Genomic DNA, 12,906 nt, shown 5'->3' on the forward strand with positions numbered 1-12,906 from the left:
ATGTCTTTGATAGGTTGTCAGCTGGACGAGCCGCAATTTGTGGTAAACCAACTTCCTACATTGGTAAAGTTCTTGAATGCCGTCAAGAATGATCCTTCCTTGATACAAAAGAAGGCAACTTCTAAAAAACGAACAATTGCCGATATACTAAGAGAACATCATGAATATTATGGAATCAGACCGAAAAAGGAGCTTGTATCCGATACGGTTCGCATAGACCTTGCTGAGAGATACATGTTTCTTGCAGAAAGTACTTTGTTAGGTGAGTTCTCAAAGATCATTGATTCAGATAATTTTAATCGACTTCAATCACTATACCATTCGGATCAAGATCCGGTCGAGCTGCCCCAGTTTGAGGTCGGACTTAAACTCCAGGACCAAGTAGTGGAAGTGTGGACAAATCCAAAAGGAAAACACAAGTCCTTGTTACTATTCAAGCTGCAGGTGGACCGACAGTATCTTCCATTCCTTTCGGCACAGCTGAATTTGGCAAAGAAGGCTCACAAATTGGACACAATCAAGTTGGACAAGCCAGCATTAAACCTAACGTTAAGTCTCGATAGACAGATCAACAAGCTAACGTTGGAATTTCGGATAGCATTCAAGATCGAGTTAAAAGAAGTGGTAGACTACAAATATCCATTAGACACAATCAAGAAGATCAAAGAGGTTTCTCTTTTTGTGTTCACTCCGGAGCTGACGGACTACCAAATGGCCCATTCTTCCAAGTCATTTCCGAAACCGTCGGAGTCATCATTTTACGATCTTGTCACATCAAATACAGAAAAACTCAAATACGGAGACACGCAGATCAAAATATCCAGTATTCGCAAAACTCTGATGAAGTTTCAACAACAAACCCTACAATGGATGCTCAACCACGAAGGTGTGAGGTTTATTGAAGGTACCGATACCATTGAGCGAGTTCCCGATCAAGCTTATGACGCTAAAAACCTTGATCTGATATCTGAGTCGCTGGACTTGGTTACATTTGGCTGGTCGTGCGTCCAGTCTCTTGCATCTGGAAATTATTACTGGTACAATTCGTACACAGGGAACATATGTTCCACTCAGACCGCTATTGACTATTTGACCCAATTTAATCGATACCCCAAGCATGCAAAAGCGCTTCTTTCTGAAGAGATGGGTCTTGGAAAAACAGTTGAAGTCATTTCTCTTATTTCCGTGAATCCAAGACCCGAACCATTTGGTATTCAAAAGATGGACATCTTCAATGGAGGTAGAATAGTCACGGAGTCCAAAACCACCTTAATCATCTGCCCCCAGTCGATCATTGGCCAGTGGAGGCAGGAGATTGAAGACGTTTCTTCATCTCTGAAGATAATGGTTTATGAAGGAATATACAACTATGAGAAAGAAGCAGAAAGCTCAAATTCCACATTGACTCCTTCAGATATGGCAGCAAAAATTAGAGAGCATGATATTGTTTTGGTTTCGTATCACACAGTTTCGCGGGAACTGCACCGGGCAATATTCAAGCCCGTTTCCAGACCTACCCGTAAATGTGCCAAGAGACTGAAATTGAATTCAGGAGTTATGGAATTGAAGGAAGAGTCAGCAGTCAAGGTTGAACAAGATGACTTCGATTTTGAACACACTGAGTACGAAAGAATTGATTATTCTTCACCTTTGATGCTTGTTGAATTTTGGAGAGTTGTTTTGGATGAGGTGCAAATGACAGCCAGCATGACCGCAAACGCCTCGAAATTTGCAAGAATCATTCCTCGTGTGCATTCCTGGGGTGTTTCTGGTACACTAATTAAGAATAATCTTAACGATCTTCACTCGTTGTTGAGTTTCTTAAGGTTGAATCCGATTGATCTTTACTCTGGCACAAGTGGCATATCTCCCTGGGTGAGTATTGTCACTGAAGCTCCATATTACCAATTTCAAAGACTTTTCAGCAAGATCTGTTTGCGGCATACAAAAAAAATGGTGGCAGATCAGATCAAGCTACCTCAACAGACAAGAATATTGTTGAGAATGCCGTTCACAGCTATTGAGCGCGACAATTATGATAATCTATTTTCCAACTTCTTGCGCCAGGTTGGGCTGAATGAGCAAGGTGAACCGGTCGTTGAGGACTACGAGCCGGCAAAGTATTACACCTACATGCGTCAATGGCTGATCAGGTTGCGCCAAGTTTGTTGCCACGCACAGCTCGGTACAGGACCGGGTAGCAGAAGGAGATTTGGTGGCATATTCTTCGGCGATGACAATGGACAAGACAAGTTTGGCATGATTTTGGGAACATTGGACGATGTTCTAGCTAATCTCAAGAAAGTCACTTTTGATGATTGTATTTCCGGAGAGAGAAACATTTACGGTCTACAATTACGGCGTGGAAAGATTTACGAGTTCTTGAGACTTCCTCAGGAGTCGTTGAAGATCTTTGAGGAAATCATGGCTGACATCGAGGCAAAGGTTGAGGAGCTACGAAACGCTGGAGAAGAGAATCTGCCAAAGTTGCGTTCATGGTTGGAATTACTCTATCAGACCTATTTCCTGTATGCATCTGCACACTATCAGCACTACAGACCAATGAGACCAATGCCAACGGGGTTTGATGAGAAGGGACATATACCCGAGGATGATGAAGAAGTTCTCAAGCCGGTTGAGGAAGTGGATGTGGATACACTCACCCCCAATGAGAAAAAGCATTACGAAATTGAAAATGAGTATTACCGCAGAGCAGACGACCTTCTGACGCAAATCTTGCAGGACCCTATCTCGAAGGTGAACGAAGCTATTGCTAAGCTCGTTGAGAGATTTGGAAGTATAGAAAGCTACAAATTCCCAACTTCGAGTGTGAAGAAGAACAATTCCGAGCTCTTAAAGGAAGCTGGTATTGAAAGTTCGGTAAATTTATGGAGAGCATGTATCCCATTTGATGTGGATGTGAAGGAGAATTACGCTCATTCGATACAGGCGCAAATGATCTTTGAACGGTTAGTGAAAACGAAAGCAGATATTAATCTCCAAGGGCATATGATTAATACATGGGTTGCAAAACTGGTGGAATTATTGAAAGAGCCGGTTGTGAAGGATGAAGAGATTCAGAATACTGGTGAGGAATATGGTGTTTCGTTAATCAATCAAGAACTCGCACATACTTATCTGGAGGAATTGCAACTGATTCTGGAGGATCGTGAAAACGCCATGATTTCAACAGACGATTCTGCCCAGAAGAAAAGCAAGTCATCAAAGGAAAAAGTGCTTGTTAATGTCAACCAGCCTACGAATTACGACTTGCATGTGCATCTTGACAAGATTCGAAGAAAAGTTATTCCTGAAGGTTGTTATAACGCTAAGTTTTGTCTCCGTGCGATCCTGGTTGAGTTTCAAAACCTTGTTGCCGACTTGGCCAGACATGATGAGCAAGGCAACGCCAAGTCCAGCGACTACGAGTTTATGAGTTCCGTTGCCAGTGACGTCAAGAAGGAGTTTGATTTGCAAAGGGTGAACATCAACCAATTGAGAACAAAGCTCTTTGACACGTTGAACGATACATTCAACGCTAAAATCAGTTACTTCAAGTCACTTCAAATCAAATCGGATATTGTTGCAAACTATCTGCCTGTTAGACCTGCGTTCTCGCCTGAAATGACCCCGAATGAAAAAGCGCAGCAAGATCTTCACACGCTTCAAATGGAAATCAAGTCATTGGAGGACTCTGTTAGATCAAGCAAAGTCAGATTGACATATTTGAACAGTCTTATTGGCGATACAGGTGGTGACGAAGATCTTGAAACGAAAAAGGAGAAAACATGTGTTATCTGTCGATCATCAATTGTTCTAGGCACTCTGACTTCTTGCGGCCACCAATTCTGCAAAGATTGTTTGGGCGAGTGGATGGGAGTCCATCCAACTTGTCCGATGTGCAAAAAGCGGTTGTTTGCGTCAGACTTGTACTCTTTCACTCTGACGAGAAAGGAGCTCAAGGGAGGGATGATCTCGGAGTCGCAAGATCCACCGGATTCGAAATCGTCGGCCGAGGTAGATCGAGACCTGTCGAAGCTCTACAAGTCGTTGAATCCAGCGATGTTGAAAGAGATCTCCTCCATCGAGTTGAAGAAGAATTACGGTTCCAAAGTGGATATGATTGTTCGTCAAATTCTCTATTTGAAACAGATGGAACAGGATGTTCAGATAATCGTCTATTCGCAATGGACAGAGTTTCTCAAGTTTCTTGGCAGAGCATTGCGTCAAAATGGAATCAGCTTCCTTTCATCTTCTGACGTTGCCCACGAGAACCCAAACACGAAACGTGGGAGAACCACTTTTGGTAGCAAAGAAATTGAGAAGTTCAAGAAAGACCCAAGAATCACGTGTTTTCTGCTGAACGCGAAAGCTCAAGCAGCGGGATTGACACTCACAAACGCCTCGCACGTGTTTCTGTGTGAGCCCCTAGTGAACTTGCCGTTGGAATTACAGGCCATCAGCAGAATTCACAGAATCGGACAGTTGAAAGAGACCAAGGTTTGGAACTTTGTGATTGAGAACTCTGTTGAGGAGTCCATCGCCATTTTGTCCACCGCGAAACGAATGGAGCTTGTGCGGAAACGGACTGCCTCACAGTCTAACATCGACGAGGTTGACGATGACCTTGTTGATTCCACAGAGCTCACAAAGACACTAAACGGTCTGGTTGACAAGAAAGTCAGCGGAGGTGAAGTAGTGTCAAACGACGAGCTCTGGGCCAGTTTCTTTGCCTCAAAGTCGGGCACCGTGATGGACTCTGTCGTGGCATGAATGTCTACACTCAAAACACAGTAATAGCGAGTAATTATCAGGAAAATCGGATCGCGAACGTAAATAGTAGAAGAAAAAGCCTTTTTACACAGCCAGGAAGCTGGTATCGTCAGAACCATTGTAAACTCTTCCGTCGTCGATCAAAGTGGCGATTTTTGGCTCGACCTCGTCAACTGCGATGTTGAAGTTCTGTGCAATGAGTTGCAATGGCACTCCGTCGGTCATCACGGCGCTGTTTTCCTGGACAAACTCAAAGATCTTCTCAAGGTCAGACTTAGGACCATCGGATGATCCATTGCCCACAAACAATGAGCCCTCACCAGATGTTCCATTAGAGTGGTTAGACTGCTTAGCGGATCCTTTGCTTTCCAGGTACACTTTGATGGCGCTGAGGAAATGGTAAGGAATCTCGTTGAAGTCCTTGACTTTCTGAACGGTCTGGGTCTGGATCTGTTTCTTGCCAGAGAATTCTCTGATTGTGGCCACCACCTTGACGTACTCGCCGGTAATGAACGGTTCGGGCTCGTTAGCTTCCTCGTCATTCCATTTTCTCACTGACACAACACCGGTACCGTCCTCGATCTTCAGCGTGGTGGACTGGGCTTGAGAGGATTCCAGCTCTCTGATGATCCCCACGAACGAGACATAGTACAATTCCAATCCGTGGGTCACAAATGGGGCGTCTGGCATCGATTGCTCGGCTTCGTTGATTTCCTTGATCGTCACTGGGATGATGCTCTGAGTCACAGATGATCTGTTTTGCGACGAGCTTGGCCCGTCAGAGGCAAATCCGCCACTGTTGCCATTGTAGTTCCCGTATCCTGTTCCGTCGGATGTGAAATTGTTGTATGGCTGATATCCACTCATATTTATCAAACACTAACTATTTACAATTGTATGGAGGCAAAATTTCTTTTCGTAATTTTTCGTGTCTTACGCGTCGCTGCAATTTCCACGACGCGCAGGATCAAATCAGTCGTCGCGTCGATCACTGATCAAGAATCTTGCGCAGACGATCAGGTGCCGTTCTTTCCATGCCCAGGTACTCCATGTCGTAGGTGGCTCTTCCTCTCGTGAGCGACCGCAGCTTGATCAGATACCCGATCATCTCCCGTAATGGTGCCTCTGCTCCCACCACCTTATTTCCAGATGCCTGTGCCGTTTTCATGTACATCAGGGTCGGGTCGTGGGGGATATACGTTTTCTCGGCCTGTTCTTTGGCCCAGATCAGACTCTCGTTGTTGCTGGTACTGGCCTCGTCATCGATTCCTGTGATTTTCGCGTTCCGTGCGCTCATCAAGTCCTGAGTCACCAGTCCCAGGTCTTGGTCGCTCACATACACAGACACCTTCATCACCGGCTCCAGCAAAGTGGTGCTGTTCTCGTCCAACGACGACAGCGCGTCCATGATGGTTGTTCTGGTGGAGTTAATCAAAGGCGAAATGCTGTTTGCGTCTGTGAGGATGGTCCATTTGTGAATCCGCACAATTATGGAGTGTAGTGGTAGCTTAGCCCGTTGGCCGCCAACTTGCAGAGCTCCATTGACTCCAGAGAGAATACCATTGATCATTGTTTCGTACGACATTGGCAACGACCAGATCTGGGCATTCAATGCCTTACGCACTGGTTCTGGTGTAGAAGACGGCTCAACTATCACCACGTTGTCATCCTGCTCCAAGTAGTAGACGCCTTCGTCTGGCAGTTCTAGGTCCTCCACGGGACCTTCAAACGACTCCAACGAAAGCTCCACCTCGAACCCGTCGCCAGTGTTGCTTTTGAACACTCCCGTAGGTACTGTGATGGTCTCCTTGTAAGTGACTCTCACTTCTCCAACCTCTGCGTTGGCTTTCATGTCGTTGATCAATCTATCTTTGGTGATGTCCAGATGTAGCTCGCCCATTCCAGAAAGAATGTTCTGGCCAGAGTCCTCGTCATAGCTCAAATGCAAACTTGGATCTTCTTTCAGAAGCGTGTCCAAACATGTCGTTAGTTTTCTGTTGTCAGAAACGGTGGATGGTTCTATCGAAACAGAGAACACAGGTGGAGGAATTTTGATTGGCAGCAGCTTTGCAGCCTGTTCTTTTGGAGAGAGCTGATTGGTGTTCTTTGATAGAGAATGCCCAATCAGAGTATCACCGGTCACAATCTGGTCTGTTCCAGTAATAACTCCAATGCTTCCACTTGACAGGTACTTCACCTCTTGAGGAACATCCGCGTTCATCAACAATAATTTGCCAATCCTAACTTTTTCTCCTGTACGACTGTTCAACACGGTAGAGTTTGGTTGCAACTTGCCGCTGTAAACTCTTACAAAAACCATAATTCCTCTTATTGGGTGCGAAATCATTTTAAAAGCCAAAGCTGTCATCAAGTTGAGGTTATTGTTGACCACCAATCCAACACGATTATCCATTTTCACCGGCAAAGATGTATCACTTGCCTGCAACTGCTTTCTCTTTTTGGTCTTTGTCTGGTGGATCGATGAGGAAGTAACTTCGGGCACGCTGATTTCCAACGGAGACGGTAGATAATCGTTAACTGCATCCAACAGAGGTTGAACACCGATATTTCTGAAACTGGCGCCGCATAAAACAGGAGTTGCAAACCCAGAAATACATGCCTGTCTAAGGGCGTTTTTTAGGGTATTGGCAGGCACTTCCATGTAATCCTCGGTTTCCAAGAACGAGTTGATCACGTTCTCGTCAAACTCTCCTAGCTGCTCAACAGCCGCTTCTCTGCACTCCAAGACTTGCTGGTATAGTTCTGGGTGCTCTGATTCGTTCGAAATGTCAATCACATTAACCTTGCTTCCGTCTGATCCCAAGTCGGTGTTATTCCAAATAAGCAGTTTTTTGTCGAAAACGTCAATCACTCCTTCGAAAATCATTTGTCCGGTAGAATTGTCCTTCACAAAGTACGGTACATTGACCAGCACCACTCGGGTGGCCAGTCTTGAAACAATCTCTTTCACTGTCCGTCCAAATCCTGCACCTTCTCTGTCCATCTTGTTGATGTATGCTACCACTGGAATATTGAGTTCCTTGGCCTGTTTCCAGACTTTCTCGGTCTGTGCTTCGACACCGGCCACCGCATCCATGATTGTAACCGCACCGTCCAAAATTCTCAACGACCTGATAACTTCGAATGTGAAATCGGCGTGTCCTGGCGTATCAATAAGATTGATCTTGTGCTTATTCCAAGGAATAGTAACTGCCGCGGATTGGATCGTGATTCCACGATCCTTTTCTTGGGACATGTAGTCTGTGACTGTGTCACCCTCGTCAACATTTCCAATTCTGCCGGTGACTCCAGAATAGTAAAGCATTCTTTCGGTGGTGGTGGTCTTACCAGCATCTATATGTGCAATGATTCCGATGTTTCGCACCTTGTCGAGAGGAGTCTTGAGCAATTCCGCATGGTGGTCTGTGGAGTTTCTGGCCAATGACGAATGGAACAGGCGTCGTCCTTGGCTCAAAAAGACAGACCCAAGTCTGACACCCCGGGAAATCATGACTGAAAAAATATTTGAGAAAAATAATTCGATACTCTTCCCAATGACTACGACCCCGTTCGATATTAAGAAGACCTATCTTAGGTTCCTTGAAGAGGATCCGGAGATCACAATGCCTGTGGCGGCTATTGAGAGTCTGGTAACGATGCTGAGAATCAAGCAACCGTCCACTTCTTCGGAACTCATAAATCTCCTATCAGACGCAACAACCCATCTGAAAACGTCCATTCCTAATGCCATTTCTCTCTCCGCCGGTTGCGACCTGTTTACGAGATTCGTTCTCAGAAATACACATCTATACTCCGACTGGGAATCGTGCCGAACTCATCTGGTGGAAAATGGCCAATTATTCTTGCAAAGAGCCAAAGAAAGCAGAGAGATGATCGCCCAGGTCGGTCTCAAATTCATCAGAGACGACGACACCGTGCTTGTGCATTCGTATTCGAGAGTCGTCTTGCACCTGCTGGTTCACGCCAAGAAGAAGTTTGTGCGGTTCCGTGTCTTTGTGACCGAATCCAAGGTAGAAAACGATGCCAACGAGGGTATCAAAATGGCCAACGCTTTGAGAGAAGAGGGCATCCCAGTTTGTCTGATCAATGACTCCCAGGTCGGTTACGTTCTTAATAAGGTCGACAAGGTGTTCATGGGAGCAGAAGGTGTATCTGAGAGTGGAGGTATCATAAACAGAATGGGATCTTACCAAATAGGAGTTCTTGCGAAGAACGCCCAGAAACCCCTGTATGTTGTTTCTGAATCTCACAAGTTTGTCAGAATGTTCCCATTGGCACCTGACGATCTCCCAGTGCCGCCTGAAGGCGCTCTCAACTTCTCTCTGGATACCACCAAGGGATTCAATGCTTACCATCATGTCGACTTCACGCCTCACCAATACATAACGGCTCTCATTTCCGATCTCGGTGTGCTCACTCCATCGGCAGTCTCAGAGGAACTGATCAAGATGTGGTACGGATGAACATAGATATTAATTAATAACGGCGTACTTTATTATTATTTAGTCGAACTTGGTTTTCTTACCCTTGGACTCCACAATGGCAGCGCTCTGTCTAGGAGCGTTAGCCAAGGCAACCGAAGAAACGACTCTCTTGGACGAGTCGCGGGCGCTGTAATTGTCTCTCTTGTCGTACTTTGGCTTCTTCATCTGGAATCCGCTGCTTCTTTCTCTCCCAGTGCCATATTCTCTAGGCTCGTGTCTTTGTGGTCTTTCCGTAGTCTCTTCAGCAATGGCAGGTCTCTCGCCAGTCTTCTTCCCAACCTTTCTGGCAGATCTGTCCTCACCATACTCCAATCTCAAAGGTCTGTTGATCAATTTGCGCACGGTTTTGTCTTTCAAAGCGTTGGTTGGTCCTTCAACGTCTCTGAAGTCTATAAAGCAGAACCCTTTACACTTGCCAGTATCCTCGAAAGTGGCCATTCTGATCTTCACTATCTCACCACAGTGTCTGAAATGCTCCTCCAACAGCTCCTCGGTGGTATCGAACGATAGGTTTCCAACAAACAAGATTCTAGAAGGTGGATTTTTTGACAATTGTTCTTCAGCTTTGGCAGGTCTTCCTTCAAAGGAATTGGCGTCCTTGATAAGCAGCTTGCGTCCGTTCAAGTTCTCCTCGGAAAGCGAAACAGCACTTTTCATCTGCTCGAGCGTCTTGAAGTCGATGTATGCGAAACCCTTGATTTTGTGGGCAGTCTTTTTCGGAATATTAACTCTGGTAATATCTTTCTCTTCAATAGGAGTTTCGGAATCCTGACTTTTGGCAACCAAAAACTGGATCAGATCCTCCTTAGTAGTATCATAAGACAAGTTTCCGATCCAAACACCAATCTTAGGCTCCTTTGGAGCAGACTCTGTCTCCTTAGGCTTCTCTTTCTCCTTTTCAGAAGCATCTGCACCCTTTTCTTCCTGAATTTCCTCAAGAGATTTCTTGCCCTTTTTCAACAATCTCTTCTCCTTCTTGGACAATGGAGCCTGCACATCGAGCTTGATCTCGAGCTCCTCCAGCTCGTCTGCTTTTCTCTTCGTCTTCTCAGGCATCACCTCTTTAAATTTTAACTAAAAACTTTTTTGCACTGCCAGGATCTAGACTATTGGATCTTGACAAGGTTACCCGGGGACCACACAATACGAAGCTGCCGAGTCCAAAACCTGGCGGATAGTACGTTCGAGTTTGGGTTGTGAACGTTTCGGGTTCATTTCGACAGGGTGCAACCATTTGTGACAAATTAGTTTGCCAAGTAATTAGGCCCCCTGGAAGGGCCCCGAACATGGATCTAGACCTCGCAATCTCGGGCAGTGTTCTATTTATAGGCCGTGCTGACGTAACGCAATTTGTTTTTTTTCGTCTCCTCGTTTGTTTATTTTTGTAACAATAGTGGGAATGAAGGTCCCCAAGTTGGATATTTTTATAAATTGATTTTTATACTTCCTTCATTTTCGGAAACAACAACTTTCAATCGTTTAGTCCGTGTGATACCATTCTGAGATGAAGTTTGCAGCATCCATTTTGTCCGCACTAGCGTTGACCATCGTTAAGGCAAACGCCGAGGCTAGCGTAAGTGAAATCATTTCTTTTTCGACAAACACTAAGTACTAACATATTCTATAGTTGGGTTTCAACTTGGGAGTCCAAGCCAACGACGGCTCTTGTAAGACCGCCTCTGATTACGAGTCCGATTTGGACACTCTGTCCGGTCAAGCTCAGACCATCAAGACTTACGCTGTTGCATCTTGTAACACTCTGCAGATTCTGGGACCTGTTGCCGAAGACAAAGGTTTCACCATCACCTTGGGTATCTGGCCAACTCCAGACTCCACTTTCACTGCTGAGAAGGAGGCTCTTTCTTCGTATTTGCCAAACATCTCGAAGAGCACCATCAAGGCCTTCACCGTTGGATCGGAAGCTCTTTACAGAGGTGACCTGACTGCCTCCGAGCTGGCCAACGACATTTCCGAGATCAAGAAGCTCTTGTCCGGAATCAAGGACAAGAACGGTGACTCTTACAGCGACGTTCCTGTCGGAACTGTTGACTCGTGGAACGTTCTTGTTGACGGTGCTAACGCCGATGTCATCAAGACCGCCGACGTTATCTACGCCAATGCCTTCTCTTACTGGCAAGGACAGGCCATGAACAACGCTTCGTTTTCTTTCTTCGATGACATCATGCAAGCTCTGCAGACCATCCAAACCACCAAGGGTTCTACCGACATTGACTTCTGGGTTGGTGAGACCGGATGGCCTACCGAGGGAGACAACTACGAATCTGCTCAGCCATCTGTTGACAACGCCGAGCAATTCTGGAAACAAGCTGTCTGTGCTATGAGAGGATGGGGTGTTAACACCTACGTCTTTGAGGCCTTTGACGAGTCTTGGAAGCCAGACACTTCCGACTCCTCCGCCGAGAGATACTGGGGTGTGTGGACCGATCAAAGATCCCAAAAATACGACCTGGACTGTGACTTCTCGTCGTAAAAGCTATTAAGTATTTTACTTCTATCGATATACTTAGATGATTTGTTTAAATTATCAAAATACAGCTACTGATACTAGCAAACTGAAGTTTTAATAAATCTTCTTCTTCTCGTCAACCGACAACTCTCCAGCACCGGTGTCCACAATCAAGAGCAGTCCACCAACAATACTGAGTGTTTGGAAGAACTCGTATCTGAGGTAATCTCTTCTGGTGTCTTTGTATCCGTATGTCCAGTAGTGGTTTGTGGTGATGTTGAAGACTGTGAGCAATAAAGTCAGGATAGATGCGCTGAATTTTGTCTTGTAACCAACGACGATCGACAGACATGAGACGATACCGACCACAATAACGAGGAAAGTGAACAGGTTCCATTTCACGGTCATGGTGAAGGCCAAGAAAAGCACAATCAGCAAGATACGACCAACAAGCAAGAAATATTTCTTGTTGTCCTTGGACTCCATCAAAGGCAGCCCTGGCATCAGCAAGGATCTCTTGTCAACGACCAAGGAGTCTGAAAGAGCCAGCAACAGACCTCCGATCACCGAAACGTTTCTCAGGAAAAAAATTGGCTCAAAGAAGAGACCGTAGACGAACCCTTGCAGAAGAACAATCGACGACAACAGACCGGTGGCGATCTCTGGTTTCTTTCTCAGAACCACGAGAACAGCTCCTGCCAACATCGAGATGATGTTGACAAACAAGAACACCCTCACAAACCACTCGTATAGATGTCTGTACGTGGCAAGGTAGTACACCTGTTCCTTCCACTGGGACATGATCCGGAGCGAGTCTTCGAAAAATGTGGCCACAATGAAGAACCGCCCAATGAATGGTACGTACGGCTTGGCTGGACCAAGGTGGTTGTCGATAAGTTCGTCCACTTGTTTGGTGAATTTTTCAAATTTGATGACATACGGGTTGTCTGAAGGGATCATGCTTGCGATTTGATCCAAAGCAGACGATGTTGATTTAGCGAACGAGGGTTGTTTCTGGACTCCTGGTTGGGGATCGAAGCTGTCCCTCTTACCGCCCGGAAATTGTGTGCCTCTGAATTGCATCGTTTTAGTGTGTTAGCCTGGTACGGACAAGTTTTTTTCCCTGGTGATTTGTTTACATCATCCTGTTTCAGAAGGTCG

General features: G+C 45.6%; 9 protein-coding genes across 9 annotated transcripts; 4 read left to right on the forward strand and 5 right to left on the reverse strand.

The window, feature by feature from the left end:
- OGAPHI_000432 (uncharacterized protein) lies at positions 1-4,773 on the forward strand (the record flags this gene model as incomplete). Its single annotated transcript, XM_046205405.1, has 1 exon — positions 1-4,773. The coding sequence occupies one exon, from the start codon at positions 1-3 to the stop codon at positions 4,771-4,773; it is 4,773 nt and encodes a 1,590-aa protein (XP_046064903.1).
- Positions 3,666-5,640, reverse strand: OGAPHI_000433 (uncharacterized protein; the record flags this gene model as incomplete). The annotated part of the gene is made up of 3 exons (XM_046205416.1): positions 3,666-4,040; positions 4,497-4,782; positions 4,862-5,640. The coding sequence occupies 3 exons, from the start codon at positions 5,638-5,640 to the stop codon at positions 3,666-3,668; spliced, it is 1,440 nt and encodes a 479-aa protein (XP_046064904.1).
- A 121-nt stretch (positions 5,641-5,761) lies between these two features.
- Positions 5,762-8,284, reverse strand: OGAPHI_000434 (uncharacterized protein; the record flags this gene model as incomplete). Its single annotated transcript, XM_046205427.1, has 1 exon — positions 5,762-8,284. The coding sequence occupies one exon, from the start codon at positions 8,282-8,284 to the stop codon at positions 5,762-5,764; it is 2,523 nt and encodes an 840-aa protein (XP_046064905.1).
- Positions 6,264-8,033, forward strand: OGAPHI_000435 (uncharacterized protein; the record flags this gene model as incomplete). The annotated part of the gene is made up of 3 exons (XM_046205438.1): positions 6,264-6,451; positions 6,541-6,560; positions 7,501-8,033. The coding sequence occupies 3 exons, from the start codon at positions 6,264-6,266 to the stop codon at positions 8,031-8,033; spliced, it is 741 nt and encodes a 246-aa protein (XP_046064906.1).
- Positions 8,139-9,257, forward strand: OGAPHI_000436 (uncharacterized protein; the record flags this gene model as incomplete). The annotated part of the gene is made up of 1 exon (XM_046205449.1): positions 8,139-9,257. The coding sequence occupies one exon, from the start codon at positions 8,139-8,141 to the stop codon at positions 9,255-9,257; it is 1,119 nt and encodes a 372-aa protein (XP_046064907.1).
- OGAPHI_000437 (uncharacterized protein) lies at positions 8,631-9,152 on the reverse strand (the record flags this gene model as incomplete). Its single annotated transcript, XM_046205460.1, has 1 exon — positions 8,631-9,152. One exon carries the CDS (start codon positions 9,150-9,152, stop codon positions 8,631-8,633), a length of 522 nt encoding a protein of 173 aa, XP_046064908.1.
- A 39-nt stretch (positions 9,258-9,296) lies between the features above and the next one.
- Positions 9,297-10,334, reverse strand: OGAPHI_000438 (uncharacterized protein; the record flags this gene model as incomplete). The annotated part of the gene is made up of 1 exon (XM_046205472.1): positions 9,297-10,334. One exon carries the CDS (start codon positions 10,332-10,334, stop codon positions 9,297-9,299), a length of 1,038 nt encoding a protein of 345 aa, XP_046064909.1.
- Positions 9,526-12,358, forward strand: OGAPHI_000439 (uncharacterized protein; the record flags this gene model as incomplete). The annotated part of the gene is made up of 3 exons (XM_046205483.1): positions 9,526-10,011; positions 10,906-11,765; positions 12,094-12,358. The coding sequence occupies 3 exons, from the start codon at positions 9,526-9,528 to the stop codon at positions 12,356-12,358; spliced, it is 1,611 nt and encodes a 536-aa protein (XP_046064910.1).
- On the reverse strand, positions 10,900-12,828 carry OGAPHI_000440 (uncharacterized protein; the record flags this gene model as incomplete). The annotated part of the gene is made up of 2 exons (XM_046205494.1): positions 10,900-11,745; positions 11,887-12,828. 2 exons carry the CDS (start codon positions 12,826-12,828, stop codon positions 10,900-10,902), a joined length of 1,788 nt encoding a protein of 595 aa, XP_046064911.1.
- Between the last annotated feature and the right edge of the window lie 78 nt (positions 12,829-12,906).

The sequence above is a fragment of the Ogataea philodendri genome, assembly GCF_020536065.1.
Source record: "Ogataea philodendri strain CBS6075 chromosome Unknown scaffold9, whole genome shotgun sequence".
Taxonomy (NCBI): Eukaryota; Fungi; Ascomycota; class Pichiomycetes; order Pichiales; family Pichiaceae; genus Ogataea; species Ogataea philodendri.